Source organism: Scomber japonicus, chromosome 15 (genome assembly GCF_027409825.1).
Source record: "Scomber japonicus isolate fScoJap1 chromosome 15, fScoJap1.pri, whole genome shotgun sequence".
Lineage (NCBI taxonomy): Eukaryota > Metazoa > Chordata > Actinopteri > Scombriformes > Scombridae > Scomber > Scomber japonicus.
This window is the reverse complement of record NC_070592.1, coordinates 4,370,604-4,385,948: the sequence shown is the minus strand read 5'-3', so window position 1 is coordinate 4,385,948 and position 15,345 is coordinate 4,370,604. Positions and strand designations below refer to the sequence as shown.

The 15,345-nt window shown below is 37.5% G+C and overlaps 1 protein-coding gene across 1 annotated transcript; it reads right to left on the bottom strand.

The window, feature by feature from the left end:
• Window positions 1-608: 608 nt before the first annotated feature.
• Window positions 609-13,560, bottom strand: LOC128374699 (C-type lectin domain family 12 member B-like). The gene is made up of 6 exons (XM_053334961.1): window positions 12,245-13,560; window positions 10,048-10,176; window positions 8,568-8,744; window positions 7,923-8,134; window positions 7,199-7,314; window positions 609-2,681 (listed from the first exon to the last, which is right to left on the bottom strand). Exons 1-6 carry the CDS (start codon window positions 12,354-12,356, stop codon window positions 2,501-2,503), a joined length of 927 nt encoding a protein of 308 aa, XP_053190936.1. The 5' UTR covers window positions 12,357-13,560; the 3' UTR covers window positions 609-2,500.
• Window positions 13,561-15,345: the final 1,785 nt, after the last annotated feature.

Sequence of the window (15,345 nt, the reverse complement as noted above, 5' to 3'; positions counted from 1 at the left end):
ATTACACAATTCAATTTAGCCAGAAATTTTGTTGACTTATCCTAATGTGACCTAGAATATACAAAAATGAAAAAGAATTCAACATTTTTGTGCAGCTAATAGACATTTTTGTTCAGTGTTTGACCCATATTTATCCAAAAAAATTCAAAAATCACTGTACAAAACTACTATTTATTCACATTTAATGTAATTAATTGAAATTATGCAACGTTGAACCAATATATAATGTGATTGTGATGTTTTTTCTCCCTTAACAAAAAGAGTAAAAACTGAAGAATACACTCTAGGCTCTATTATGTATAGAGATATAAGGAGGATATTGTGAAATGCCAGCATATGAGCAGTATGTAAAGGTTAAGAAAAAAATCCTAGGAAGGGTTAAATCCAAGCTCCAGTTTGGTCTCCACCAACTCCACTGCTGTGTAAATGAGATAATGTGAGAGCTGGGAGACTGACTCAAAACAGCAAAAACAATGTAGATGCCAAAATGTCATCTGACCTCTTGTTAATTATTGATTAGTGATAAGAGCAGTTTTAAGTAGACGACATACATCATAAGTAATAGATTTTATGAAGTGTGAAGAAGTACATGAAGTAAGACATTAAGATATAAAACAATTGTCTTTATTTATTTACAAGATCCACAGGATACATAAATTCTGCATAAATTCTACATATTTGATTTATGATGCAGTAAAAACGACTCAATCAACTGAGCAAATACTAAAGTCTGAAGAGTGCATATAATCAGAATCAGATCATTCATTCAATTAATTCATTCTCGATGATTTCACGACCATACATCATATCATATAACATCATGATATGTGTTTCACGCACTGGTAAAATATAATCATGTACATTCAGTATGATTAAAAAGTAAAAAAGAGCTCTTCACCAGATTATAAAAGAGTCAACAAAACATTAATAGTTCTCTTGAATCAATAAATCTATAAATTCTAAAACAGAATCATGTAAAAATATAATAATATAGCCTATTTATGTAATTTTAGGCACAGATGCACTTTAGCACCTTAACTATGTAACACCTTTGGTCCCGTAAAGCCGTGGAAACACCGCAGTCCTGCTGTGAAGTGACTCATCTGAGGATTTTTGTTGGAATATGAAGCATTGCAAATGTTTGTGGTAAAAAATTGTAAACTGGTAGACTAAATGACCAACCAACTGCAGCCGCTCACCTTTTTTAAAGACATTACAGATGATTCATTATTAGTGCAAAAGTAAAATGAAAATCTATCTATCTCTTCAGTCCAATCTGAGACATCATGACCTTTTTAAGCCCGACCCATTTATGCTCAACGTTAAATACGGATACGGATACGGACGGAGCCTTCTGTCCGTGCTCTGCGTCCATATTTCTGCACGTTTCCATAAAGCTTACGGATACGGACCAAACGGAGCAGTACCACCGGAAACCATGGGGGGGGGGCAGTGTTGCTGTCACTACTCGATACGTAGCTCTAGTGAGACACGAAGAAGAAATAACAATGGAGGAACTTTTTGAGGAAAGGTTTTGCGAGTTGGTTAGAAACTTTAAACATATCGTTTTTGTCTTTTATGTAAGAGGAACATTATCTATATCTCCTCCACAGTCGCCATGTTTCTTGTTGAGTTTGTTGTTGTTATAAACGTTTGATTCTGTGCTGCCCCCTGGTGGATGTATTGGTTAACATCCATGCCAACGTAAAGGAGGCATGGAAGTATGTGAGCAGTGACGGTAACATCGTTTGAAACGGACGGATACATTTTCGTATGTCCGTTGAGCATAAATGGGCCTTAGGCTTGGTGCAGGGAAACAAATGGAATAAATGCAAATGTAATGTGATTTTAACTACTATATGATGAAGTACAAACAGTCTTTACTTCCTTTTCATGTCTATGTGGAAGAGGACTAATCGCAGCATCGTCAACATTTAATTTTGACACATGACATTGTGATGCTCTCCTATGTCCAGCCAGTTTGAGAGAAAATGCGGGCGTGAAATATTTGTTTATATTATTGCTATAAAATTTTATGGCTTTTAAGATTTTTGTAAATTGTGGACGTAATGTATAGTTATAGCTGGCACATGTTGCAAAAAAGCAATGTAGGCTACTAAATGAGATTTGGCAAAATCACAATTTTGTGTTATTTCTGAGCGATTTCATTATAATATTACAAAATCAAATAAAATGTGTAAAAAAAGGTTTAAAAAAATTAATTAATCAGTTTTCAGTTAAATAAACTGATTGTGCTTGTGTGCATCTTCTGGGCAGAGCTGACCATTCACAAAAATGTCTAAAGTACTATATATTCATTTAATGTATTATAGCTGAAGTTCTTCCTGTTATGGGTGAGCTTCAATATCTGATGTCAACATGGGAATTAAAATTTAAGAGCATATCTGTCCCAGTTTTTAAGGGAAAATGAAGAGATAGTCTTTTTAATTTTATTTGCCAAACTGACTGGTTCCTTGTGTTTCTCTCAGATGTTGATGTCTCACTGTGATGTGGAGGTGCTGGAGCTGGGAACCATCTCCTTCTCACAGATAAAAGGCAAATTCATGCTACACGGGGCGTCGTACCAGCTCCGTATCGCCACTCGTGTCATAACGTCTGTTTTAACGATGTAGCCACAGTCCTCCTCGTTGTGGTTGTTGGGCTCGCCGTACTCCCAGAAACTACAGAAGGAAGGAAGAGGAACAACAGAAACAGGGTTAAGGATTTGATGCAAAGACTGAAGCACAGTGTACTTAACATAGCGTGCTTTGGATAATGTAATATTAAAACATACTTTACTGACTAAATATCTCAGTCACTACAAAATGTGCTTTGTTTTAAGATATTTTCAACAAATCAAGAGAAAAAGCAAAGCAGAGACTAATAACAGCGATCACATTTTCAGTCTCTGGAGAGTAGTTCAGTGTAAGGCAGACACCACTGAGCATGTGCAGGAACAAGGTTCAATTTGCAGAGCTTCACCAGCTCGTTGTGCATCATATCACAACCTCTGGACTTTGCACTAAGTTCTTTAAGAAATTTACAAGATAGTTTAAAGGCAGGAGATTGTTATTGGTTGTAAAACAAGCTAGCAAATCTACACTGAACTACTCCTGAGCCTTAAAATGTGATTGCTGATATCAGTCTCCAGAGCCATTTCTAAACAAACTACTGTGACTATAATCTTTATGATGAAGGATTATGAGTCAATGATGTGTTTTTAATAGTTTCTGGACAACAATGGAGGTTTATGGCACAGAGGAATAAGATATATCAGATTTCGGACACACAATATACTTGTACAGTAAGTAGATCAATTCATTGTTGGTTGGTGTCAATAAGAAAAATATAGAAAATCACCAAAGTTAGCCTTTGAGTTTGGCAGATCAAGGATTAAATCAAACTTATTGGTACAGCTATTGCTTTTTTTGTAAAGTTCTGACAAACAAGGTATTTGGTCATGTAAGTATGAGAACATGTTAAATGAAATGTTCTTCTGTACTTTGAATAATCACCTACAATCAGTGAACAACCTATTCCCAGCTTTTAACACTTGGCACTACAGACAATAAACAGATATTTTAACTAAGCAATACTCAGCAGATTAAATCCCCCCGACAAATTTCAATTCTTGTGTCCGGTTCTGTGGTCTGGTGAGTCAGTGGATAAATAGACTAAAGTCAAATATTAGAGGAAACAACCAGGAACATCTGAGCAGAGCCATGACTCGGGACACAACAACTCAACAGGAAAAGAGGAAGGGAAGGAATGAGAGGGCAAAAAGAGGAATAAGGAAAGGTTAGTCACTGACAAACCATTTGAAAATGAGGAAGAGAAATCAGATGATTATTAGAAATTCTGTTGAGTTGACACAAAACAGGAAAGGAACATCGAAGAAAAAAGGAATATGAAGAATTGTGGTGGCGCAGATGGGAGAGAAATTGCATCAACTTAAAGACAGAGGCCAAAATATTAACGTAATAAAGACGACCTACAGTAGAATGGATGTTTCCACAGTTCTGTCTTTGGTTGTGACACATTTGTTTTTCATTTGAGGTAAGAGGTCAGCTGCTGCAGTCACATAACACTGCTGAGCTCAGCGAGGGCAAGCAGACGTGAGCCAGCTGTTATCACACATCTGGAACTCAAACCTTTAACTCTTAAAATGCTGATTCCACAGGTGAATTTGGGTTGACAATTATATCCAAAAGCACGTCTAGATAAACTGACAGCTACTTTGGACGTTTAAAACCAAATGATCACAAAGTGACCGCTGCTATGACCTGCCATGAGAAACACAACACTACAAACCCGAATCAGAAGACGCAGAATAACCTGCACTGTAAAAATTAGTATTGTAATTTCACAATAAATTACTGGCTAATATTTGCAGTAAATTCACAGTGGTATACTGTAATTATTTTACAGCAATTTACATGAAAATTACAGTATTGTGTTTCTACAGAAAACTAAACAATATTACTGTGAAAATACAGTATTTCAATGTAAAATTACAATATGATACAGTAATTATCTGAAATGACTGTAAATTTACCACAATTCACAGTAATATCACAGCAATGTATTTTGTTTTCACCTTAACCACAAATTTACTGTAAAACTACAATATTTTATGGCTAAATTACTGTATGGTGCTGTACCCTTATCACAGTAATTACTAGCAATTTCACTGCAGCCTACTGTAAAATGACCAATTACCTGCCATGCATGCAAGCATATTCAATCCTGCAGATGGAGGATGCGAGCTGATGTCTCTGCTTTCATATATTTTTATTTACACAGTGGCTCCATGATTCACCACACAGTTTAAAAAGTGTGGGTCAAAAAGGGACCCAACAACAAACTTTTTGCCTGTCGCAGGCTCATTCTGCCACAACTCTGGAGGAATTAATCACATCTGCTTCCTGGTCTTTGTGTTCCAGGAAGGGCGCTCACTGAAACACTTACAGAATTACTGAAAGTCTGTTATTGTGGAAATTAATTCCCTCAAATTAACCAATCCCAGGCACTTTTTAGAGCCTGGGGGCCAAGTTATTACTGATCATCTGTATGTGAATATGTGAACCAAATGTCATTTATCTATCTGTATGTCTGTCTGTCTACACACAAGACATCCCCAAGCAACTGTAATAGATGTACCAGCACTGTGATTTACTTATTAATTTAGACTATATAATGTATTTCAATTGGAAGCACCAACAGTTACCAAACACCAAAAAATAATGATGTTTTGTGGTGTGACAACATCGTGGTTAAGTTCGGGTTGGGTCTAGGTACAAAAACCACTTGGTTAGGGTTAGAGAAGGATTAAGATTTGGGTTAGGGTTAGGGATAGAGAAGGATCATGGTTTGGGCTAATGATCTCTTGAAACGTGGATGGAAACAGGAAGAGAAGTCCAGCTAATGCCACGGTTAAATTGACGTCACCAGTCTGATGGCATCTACTTCAGACACTGTGGGAGTTGTATAGAAGTCTAGATGATGAAACATTATGCCAAGGGAAACCCAGTGTGTTAAATAAGCTTGACAAAGCATCAGTATTTGACAAGTGAGTGAGAACAGGATGTATCACCACCAATCCATCTAATAATTGTTGAGACGTTTCAGTCTGGACCAAAGTGATGGACTGACCAGTATTGCTACTCCTGCTACTTCAGCAACTTTAGTTCCTGTTTCAGTCAATACTAAAAAAAAAAATAGTACCTGCACCCAATGCATGATGAGTTTGCACATTTGTTTTCTACCAATTCCTTTTTTTCTCTGTGCTTGTTGAAACTTTCTCCTTCTCCTCATTTGGCCTCATTCACTGTAAACCTGGCCAATAACTGTCAATGTGCATCTCACAGGCAACAGACAAAAACCTCTGCCAAAACCTGTTGGTATGCAAAAGGTCAATGTTCAACAGCCCTAATAAAGTCCAAAAGTCAATCAAACTGTGACTGTGTGTTTGTTCAAATATGTGTGTATTCAGTGAGCTCTGACTACATTTAGACACCAACAGATGCTTTTTTTCAAAGTCTTTTATATCCTTATAACTTCTTCTTATTTAATATTAAATGATAAACTGTACACTTTAGTAACTATTGTAGATTTTTCTATGTATGTTTTTTATGGTTTGCTTTCCCCTCTCACTTATGTTCCCAATATTAGCACTAATCTACAAATTTGGTAAATATAAGTGGATTTAAAATTGACAGTGCTAACTTTGGGTCATGTTCAATCTGGAGCACTCAGAGTGGTGACGCAAAAATAATTTACATCCAAAACGTGAGGTGCATATTTCTCAGTCTCTGCTACAACTAAACTGGAACTGATGGAGTTGCCCCTCACATTATATTACAACTAAATTTGGTAACCTGAAAGACCAGAAGTCCTTGGTCTCACTTCTGTTCCGATCTGATTACCTTGAATTTCATCCCTTACCTTGAATTTGGCTGAGTTGAATTTTTAGACTGGGATTGATTGATTGATATGTATATATATATATATATATATATATATATATATATATATATATATATATATATATATATATATATATATATATATATATATTTTTTAATATTAGGCATTCATTATCTTAATGAATTTGGGAATCCATAAATACATGTACAGTACCAGTCAAAAGTTTGGACACACTTTCTCATTGATGTGAATTGGACTTTTGACTGGTACTGTATATGTAAATTTCCATTTTTGAAAGTAACTACTGAGAATTTGACATGGTGGCATTCAGACCAGACCACATACATTTAGAAAGATGGTTTTCAAAGTTAAATATTTCAATGCAATTACTCTGAGTTTGCTGATAATTAAATTCCTAACATTAAATATCCAGTAGGTTACATAATTCCAATTATTTCAGCAATTTTGAAGCACTTACTAGTTTGGTTCCCCAGTATATTTCTGACAACATTCCAGTCCCATCTCTCAGGTCATGAGGTGGTGGTATTTTAACCTTTTCTACCAGATCCAGATGTGGTGACAGTGCTTTTAGATACTCTGGAACAAACTGACTTCTTGTGCTATGTTAAAAAAACAGCCAGCCACCCAGTTCCTGAAAAAAGTATCTCAATCACAAGAACACTTTTTGTATGTAGTCCCTGTTCTCAAAATGAAAAGAGATTAACTGCAGGATAGTATGCACTTTGCTTTTGAATGTGTTAGGTGGACCTACGTTGTAACCACCGGAGTGCCATCGACCCATTTCCAATCATCCTCTGCGTGTTCGTCAGTGATTCCAAACCAGTAAGCGTTCCAGTAACCTCTGGTAAGAAGATTCCATACGAATGTCTGAAAGGAAATAGGAAAAAAAGAGATTACAACCTGTGAGAGCCATTATTTGTCTGCTTATTTTCAGTCGGTTTGTTTGTTTATTTTCTAGTTGTCATTGGGTGGCAGTGTAGATTAGGGTGGTGGTTTGGGTCCACGTCATAATGGGTGCAATTATTATTTAGGCTCAGGTGTACTGGACGGCCAATTAATGCATGGGTGATGCACGGTTTTTACCGCTCCCTAAAGACACCGGTTTTCCACCAGCCAGAACCATCACAATTTGTCAAATCACTCCATAAGCCCTTTGCCAATAATCCTGCTTGAATGTGATGGTAATAAATGGGAACCTCACCCGACCGTGGACGTAGCTGTGGACATTCATTCATTCATTCCTCCATCCATTCATTCATTCATTCATTCATCCATCCAGCTAAGTGTGTTAAAAACAAGTCCAATCCCACACCCAGCCGAATGGCTAATGGGTTGCCAGGATAGTCGCTATACAACCCGGATGAGGATTTTGATGATACGGGTGGATTTTAAAGTCTTTTTACAATCTCTACATCTTCCTCAAATTACTACTAAGGTACAGTTAAGGTTTGGGAAACATGGGGACTGTATTGTACCTGCTCCGCCGCTGTGTGAATGATGGCTAGGTGACCTCCTTTTCTCTGGCAGCGAGTCTTACTGCCTGACCAAGAGGACCGCTCAGTCCTGGAGACGAAGTAACAGCTGTTGCCAAAGCGGTGCCAGCCTGTCGGACAGATAATAGATGATGCTGGCGTTGATGTTGACATTGGCGTTGACACCTTCACTGTCGGTTTGACAACGTGTGGAGCTGAACACACAAAGGAAGAAAGAGACCAACAAAGGAAAAAGTGACGTTAAGCACTCACATATATCCAAACTAGAAGCCTGGCTCAGTTGTGTAGACTCATTTAAAAAAAAGGGCATAAAACATTCTTTAAATGAGATCGGAAAAATCTAAGGAACAGATTAGTTGTTGTAGGAAAAGTTGAAACAGTACGAATACCCTGAATATAATATGCAAAACAAATCATGGTGTCCAGTCCACCAAACACCAGCTACATTATAAAGTAGCAGAACATTGCAGTTTCATTAAAAGTGATTCACTGTCTTTACTTCACAGCTCTAACTCAAATCCACTTTACCCTCACACAGTAGCACTACAATATAGGTGCAAAATGTAGACATATATGTGACCTAAAGCACCCACCCATGTACCAATATGCAGTATTTATATCATCTACCTGTAGTGGCCCCCTTGGCAGCCAGTTTGGCCAGCAGCTCGTCCTTCTCCTTCTGTAGCTGGACATTCTCCTGCTGCAGTTTGCTGATGGCGTTGATCAGATCCGACACCTTTGCCTCCTGCGTTTGCTTCTGCAACTCTGAGGTCGCTTCACTGCCACCCTGTGGTTTGCTTTTGTCTGTGCACATGAGGAGTAATATACCTGTAAGTTACTAGATACAGTACATGTCAACATCTGCTCAGAGCCCATAAATGTGTACCCTTCAGTTTTTGTATGGATTAAACAAATTAAGTGTAATATGTTGATCAGTGAGCTTTGGAGCTGCTGGGATTTGGTATGCTTAACTGGACAGAGTCAGGCTAGCAGTTTCCCCCTGCTTCTAGTCTTTGTGCTGTTGCTGGGTGTAGCTTCAAATTAACCATAAGACATGAGAGATATCAATCTCTTCTAATTCTCTGCAAGAAGACAAATAAGTGCACTTCCCAGATCTTAGGTAACATTTTCAATTATCTTGAAAGTGTTGGTGGAAGAACATCTATAGAAAAAGGTAGAAAAAAAGTCTTGCTCAGACTAAAACAATATTTTGAGTTAAATGCTAACATCCCAATGATGATGCTAACATGCTGGTGTTTAGGCAGGTAATGTTAATCTTGTATTAGCATACTGGCATACAACATTTGGTTAAAACTGTTTTACATTGAAACCCTTCAGAATTTTAAATTTCACTTTTTATTTCCAAATTTCAACTTGTCATTTCAATATCAAGTTTAATTGTTGTGTTTTCTATTGATTTAATGTTATTGCCATTTCATCTTTTAAATGTATTTCTGGCCAAAATGATCTTCTAATCTCCTGAAATGTTCAGAAGTAACTCCAGATTATCAACAGTGCACTACTATTGTATTGACAGCACACATGGGAAAAGATTAACAGTGGAATACAGGGGTGCAATATACTAAATTAGTTTTAGAAGTTAAAGTAAATGACACAATTACTTCAATAAAAAGCTCTTAATATGCTTTAGATCCAAATGAGGCGTTTTATTATCTTCACTTAAGCTCATGAATCAAATTAATCATAGTCTGATTACTTTGACTACTTTCTTCATACTAAATATGTAGAAACTGTGATGACTGAGAGGTATTTAAGGCTGTCCACACTAAGAATGATAACTATAACAATAAGTGTAATCTTTTACCATTTTTACTCTTATTGTGTTTTCCCCAGAAATTTGAAGTTTAACAAATATTTTCTGTAAAACTCACACCGTTCTTCTCTTTAATCACTACATATTACTGCCACCAACTGTCCAGATTCATCACTGCTGCCTTAGTCAGCAGAAAAGTGAATCACACCAGGAGTTTGTCCCACCTTCTGTTTGTTCTGGTCTACTATGTGATACAAACATCGTCAGAAGAAATCACGTATGGTTCCTTTAATGTAGTCTCAAGAAATAAGTATAAGTCAGTTGTGTACTCACAGTGTGCAGTGACGGCTATGATGGAGATCAGCAGGACAACACAGAGCGTAGCCAGGCAGATGGTAGCAAGACGGAAGGGCCCCGGGGCCTTCGCACCCAGGTTCAGTTTGACTGGAGAGACTGGGTGAGCTGGAGGAGGTGAGAGGGGAGGATTTTAATTGAGTTTATAAGAAATGTTTTCTTCTTTATGTCTGTTTTTTGGTTGGTGCTGACAAATAAAATATCTGACAAACTGAGTCATGTCATCAGGGGTGCTATAAGGGGGTGAAAAGTTAGGATGATTTTAAAGGGCTGTGACTGACAGGGACCCTAAAAATATATTGGAACCAGGCGGGGAGTTCCAGTCACCAGGGGGCGACCGTCTCTATACAAGTCAATGGAGAATTCACCAACTTCTCACTTGATTTCTAACCTCAGTAAACGTTTTCAAAATGTGTTTATGGTCTCAATCGCTAGTTTAAAGCCTTCTTCAATGCAGTATGATGTTCATTTGGGACATTTTGGCCTCCCTGATTTTATATTTGACGATAAAGCAGGGCAATCTGGCAAAAATGAACCATCCAAAGCCTTTGTATAGCACAAACACCCCCCTCTATCTACAAGAAATGGTTCAGTCCTGCCTCCTGTCTCTTATTTTTACAGCTTGATATCAATAATAGTTGCAAACCTTCACAGGTAGAGGTGTGGTTACATTAATTGCATATAGTTGAGTATGTCTGTGTGTGCTGGTGAGGTCCAATGTGATATCAATTCATGGGGCTCAAAATCCCTGGCTGTGCCTCTGCACGTCATCATATTAATGCAAAAATCATATAAAAATTCCATAGTGCAATAAAGCAGAACTGTTGAGTCAGCCGAAAAGGTGAATAATATCAATTGCAACCATGTACTGTCACTTTTAAAGGAACTGAAACTGCTGATGAAGAATTACATAACATAACTTGTTGACCTTTTTTTCCACAAAGGAATCAGTTTTGCTCTGTTCAGACTTGTTAAAATCAAACATGTCAAAACAGTTCTGGGGGTGTGGGAACTCTCAAATCCCCGCAGGCTGCAATGCAATTATCTAATAAAGCATACCTAGAGAGTAAAATCTCTTCTTCCTTTTATTATTATTTACATTTTTATCTCTGCTCATTTTCAGAGATATATAAATGCATTTTGTCTGTGCTTATACATTTCTACCAATTGTCTGATTTTAATATCAATAAATCTGACATTACAGGAGTCCAAATCCTATGGAGTCAAGACAACACTCATCCCATATAATTTTATAATATTCAAAGTCTATGGCAAGATCTAGTCTCATATCATGACATCAGTATAATATCTTTATATTGCCCTGCCCTATTTTAACCCTGTATGTGTTTATCTTTGCTTTATTATAATGCTTGGTTTTATGTTGTACTTTGAAATGTTTGCTTTTTCTCAGTCTGATCTATGTAGTTTTGTTCTCCTGTGCTTTTCTACATTTCTTAAGAAAAGTGAAATAAAGTGTGTTATTGGGTTTATCAGAGATGAAACAGTTCGTGGATGAATGTGCTACAATTACTTGAAAGAACATTAATTGGCAAGTATTTTGATAATCAATTAATTGTATCAGACATTTTCCTGATTGTGAGGATTTGCTGCTTTTTTTTTTTTTTTACAATATCCTTTTTTGTTTAGTACAAATTATTTGAAGATGTCACTTTCTTTGCTTAGGTAAATTTTCTTTTACCTATCTGTTAAAGTGAAAAATATGGATGTTAAAGCCCTACAGCTCTATTTATATCCAATCATATATGAGTAGAAGCTGTGGAATGGTTTTCCTCGCTAGCCTGTTGAACTCAATTTAGGTTTTCTTCCTTCCTTCTCTGCATGCCTAAAATATAATTGATTGTACTGATTTGGCTATCGACATGAATAATTATCCTACTGAAACACTTGCTCAAAATGTGAGGATTTATAGATTTTCCATTTCCCTTTTTCTTTTTCTTTTTTGATTAATCAGAAATGATGAATATTGCTCTAAAAACACAACAGGGGCATTGCATTGATATGAGCATAAAGATTGTTGTTGCCTGACTGTGTTTGGATTCGTGAGGTGAATCCAATATTAAAATTGTGCCTTAATTGCGTAAAAGTCAATACAAAAACACTGGGACAAAACAAGTGGTTTTAAATAAATCCTCGAAGGCGCAGCAGTTGTATTTACCTCTGTGTCCCACATCTGGGCTGCGGTGGTTGTAGTCATACTGCACGGGCTCGTCGTCTATCAGTTTGGAGTAAAACCCCTCAGAGGCGAGGGAGCCGCCGGTGGTCGACATGTCACGGGTTGGATGAAGAAAGTTTAGAAAGTGTCAATGAAGAATGAGGTTGACTTCTAATACTCAAACCAATGCGCCTCCTCCTCAGTTTCACGGCGCCTCCTTCCCGTCACTGGAGTCAGGTATCACGGAGATGCGTCACGGAAAATGCGTCACGATCATGGATTCAAAACAGATGGCCACAAAGCGATCTAGTGCTGCTGTGTTTACTGGTTTAAGTTAATTGCTACCTTTTAACTTTACTATGAGAATTCACATGTAACAATAAAACACACCACAACATATTTATAAAGGTGCCTCTTGTCCTCAAACTCCGTGTTTTTCTGATGGAAATCTGAATACAATCATTTAACAACTGGATGAATGCATGGACCTTGAGCTTCCTACTGCATGAATGACACTATCAGTATCAGTACATCACTAACAGTGTGAATGCCAGTGTTTTCTTTGTATTGGTGTTGTCACTTGTGTTGATGTATTTGGCCTGTTTGCTGTATAATCTGTTGTACACTGTGACTTTGGTGCTTAAATAGTTTTATATACTATAGTCAGGGTCTCCTTCCTGTTTAAATAAAGGTTAGCCTACAGGGGAATTATAAAGCACAACTCTACAGATGTAGATTTGTAACATATAACAGAGACAGTGTAAAAATAGATAACAAATAATCTGACCAAACATCAATTTATAACAAGAGTGGAGCTAAAGCTGCATGGAAAAGGTCAGCAGAAGACATACAGAAACAGCATATTCTTGTATTTCTGTGCAGACCTTGTTAGTCATAGTACCAAGGAAACATGAGGTCAGACTCTTACATGTTCATTAATGTGTAATCTTCCCAGAAATCAATACACAGCAGCTGCTGGCGCTGCACTCGACTGACAGCAATTTGAAAATAACAGAGGAAGAAAAAAAAAAAAGAACAGCTCGAGGGGTTTATTTTGTGGATGTGCTAGTTATGAACAGAGCTCTTGGTTAAATGTGGACTTAGGACATTGATGATATTTCACAACTCCACAAAAACACGAGGACAAACAAGACTGAATGGGCTCATGTTTGTGAAGTTGCATCACTTACACGACTCAAATATACAGAGACGCTTCAATATGAAGGACAAAATAGGAATTCAGTCAATTTGACGTAACTCCTGCTTTAAACTTATTGACTTAGCTTATTTCAACCTTCACTTCACCCAGGATTATCTTTCACTGTAACATACTCATGGAGGACGACTGCAATGACTAAGTTAAGGTTTTATTAATATAAATGGTTGCTTGGCAGATCACTCTTAATGAAGGAAATGAGATGAGGTAGTGTTTTTAGAGCTCACCTCTCCTGAGTGTGTCCTGCTTCAGAAACAGGTGCTGTAGTGGTGCAAGGCATGAATCATCCACGATGGATCTGCTCATTATGACATCTGTCTTGTTTCTGCGCTCCATTATCAGTGAAGATTATTTATTATTTACTCATCATTCAACTGAAAAGCAGATTCAAGGAAAGTTTTGGATTTCCTTTTTTACTATAAGCTCTCAGTCTGTTCTGAATGTTCCTTCCTTCTTTCTTTCTTTCCTTCCTTCCTTCCTTTTTCCTCTGTCCTCCTTTCCTTCCTTCCTTCCTTCTTCCTCCCTTCCATACTTCCTTCCCTAGTTCCATCTTTCTCCCTTTCATCCTTCCATCCATCCTTCCTTCCTTCCTTCTTCCATCCTTTCTTCCTTCCTTCCTTCTTCCTCCCTTTTATCTTTCCATCCTTCCTAACTCCCTCCCTTCCTGTCCTTCTTTCCTTCCTTCCTCTCCTTTCCTCCCTTCCTCCCTCCTTTCCTTCCTTTCCTTCCTTCTTCCTCCCTTCCATCCTTCTCCCTCCCTTTCATCCTTCCATCCATCCATCCTTCCTTCCTCTGTCCTTCTTTCCTTCCTTCCTCTCCTTTCCTCCCTTCCTTCCTTCTTCCTCCCTTCCATCCTTTCTTCCTCCTTTCCTTCCTTCTTCCTCCCTTTCATCCTCCCTTCCATCTTTCCTTCCTTGACTCGAGGACAACAGGAGGGTTAATGTGAATTCAAGCAGAAGAATTCATTTCAATCAAAACAAAGACCAGGATGAGTCTAGTGAAAGCAGTACATCTTGAAGATGACTTCATTACCTTTGTCTGGTCTTTCAACCGCAGGAGTGAGCTGGTTCCTGTCATCATTTAAACCCCAACAGGGGAGATCATGGTTTTGCTGAGAGTTACCAGGACAGTTTCTTGACTCTGTAGTCACTGGAGGCAAAGGAAAAGGGTATTATTGTACAACTATGGTTCCTTCTGACAAGATGAAGACTGGAGAGACTATGCTCCGAGTCTTTATTTTTGCAACTTACAGAGACAGGGTTGGTTAACAAATTTTACATCTCAACAAAAGTGAGACAAAACAGAGCCTCATTTCCCAAAAGCATGTTATGGTTTAAAATCTATTTTATGACCTTTCCCTAATCTTAATGCCCAAAAGTGTTACGGTCTGAAAACACACAGATGAATAAATGCCTCCCACCAACTGTTAGGAGAATATCTGAGCTGACAAAAGATTAGAAATGCCTTTGAATATAATCCAATAAAGCATCACAACTAGGGTAACCACATATCTCTTGTGTATTATAATCATTGGAGTCTTCATATTCCAAAGTAATGATCTACTGTACAAGAGTGTGGTGCTTTGGTAGTAGATATCAATTCATCCAATGACCTCCAGTATGAAAAGTATAGTAGTATGAAAATCTGGGTTTTAAGAGATGAGTGAATAATCCAGACTAAACAGAAAAGATTATTGCTTGTGAATCACAGAGAAAGAGATCCAATCTTCTATTTTTTTGTAGATTCACTGCTGTCCAATCCATAAGTCTAGCCACATGTCTGTCTCACAAAGTTTTACATTTGCTGTCATATGAATTAGAGGCAATGTATTCAGATGCAACAAAATGTGTGTGCTGTTCTCTCAATCTACAATTAAAAAATTAAATAA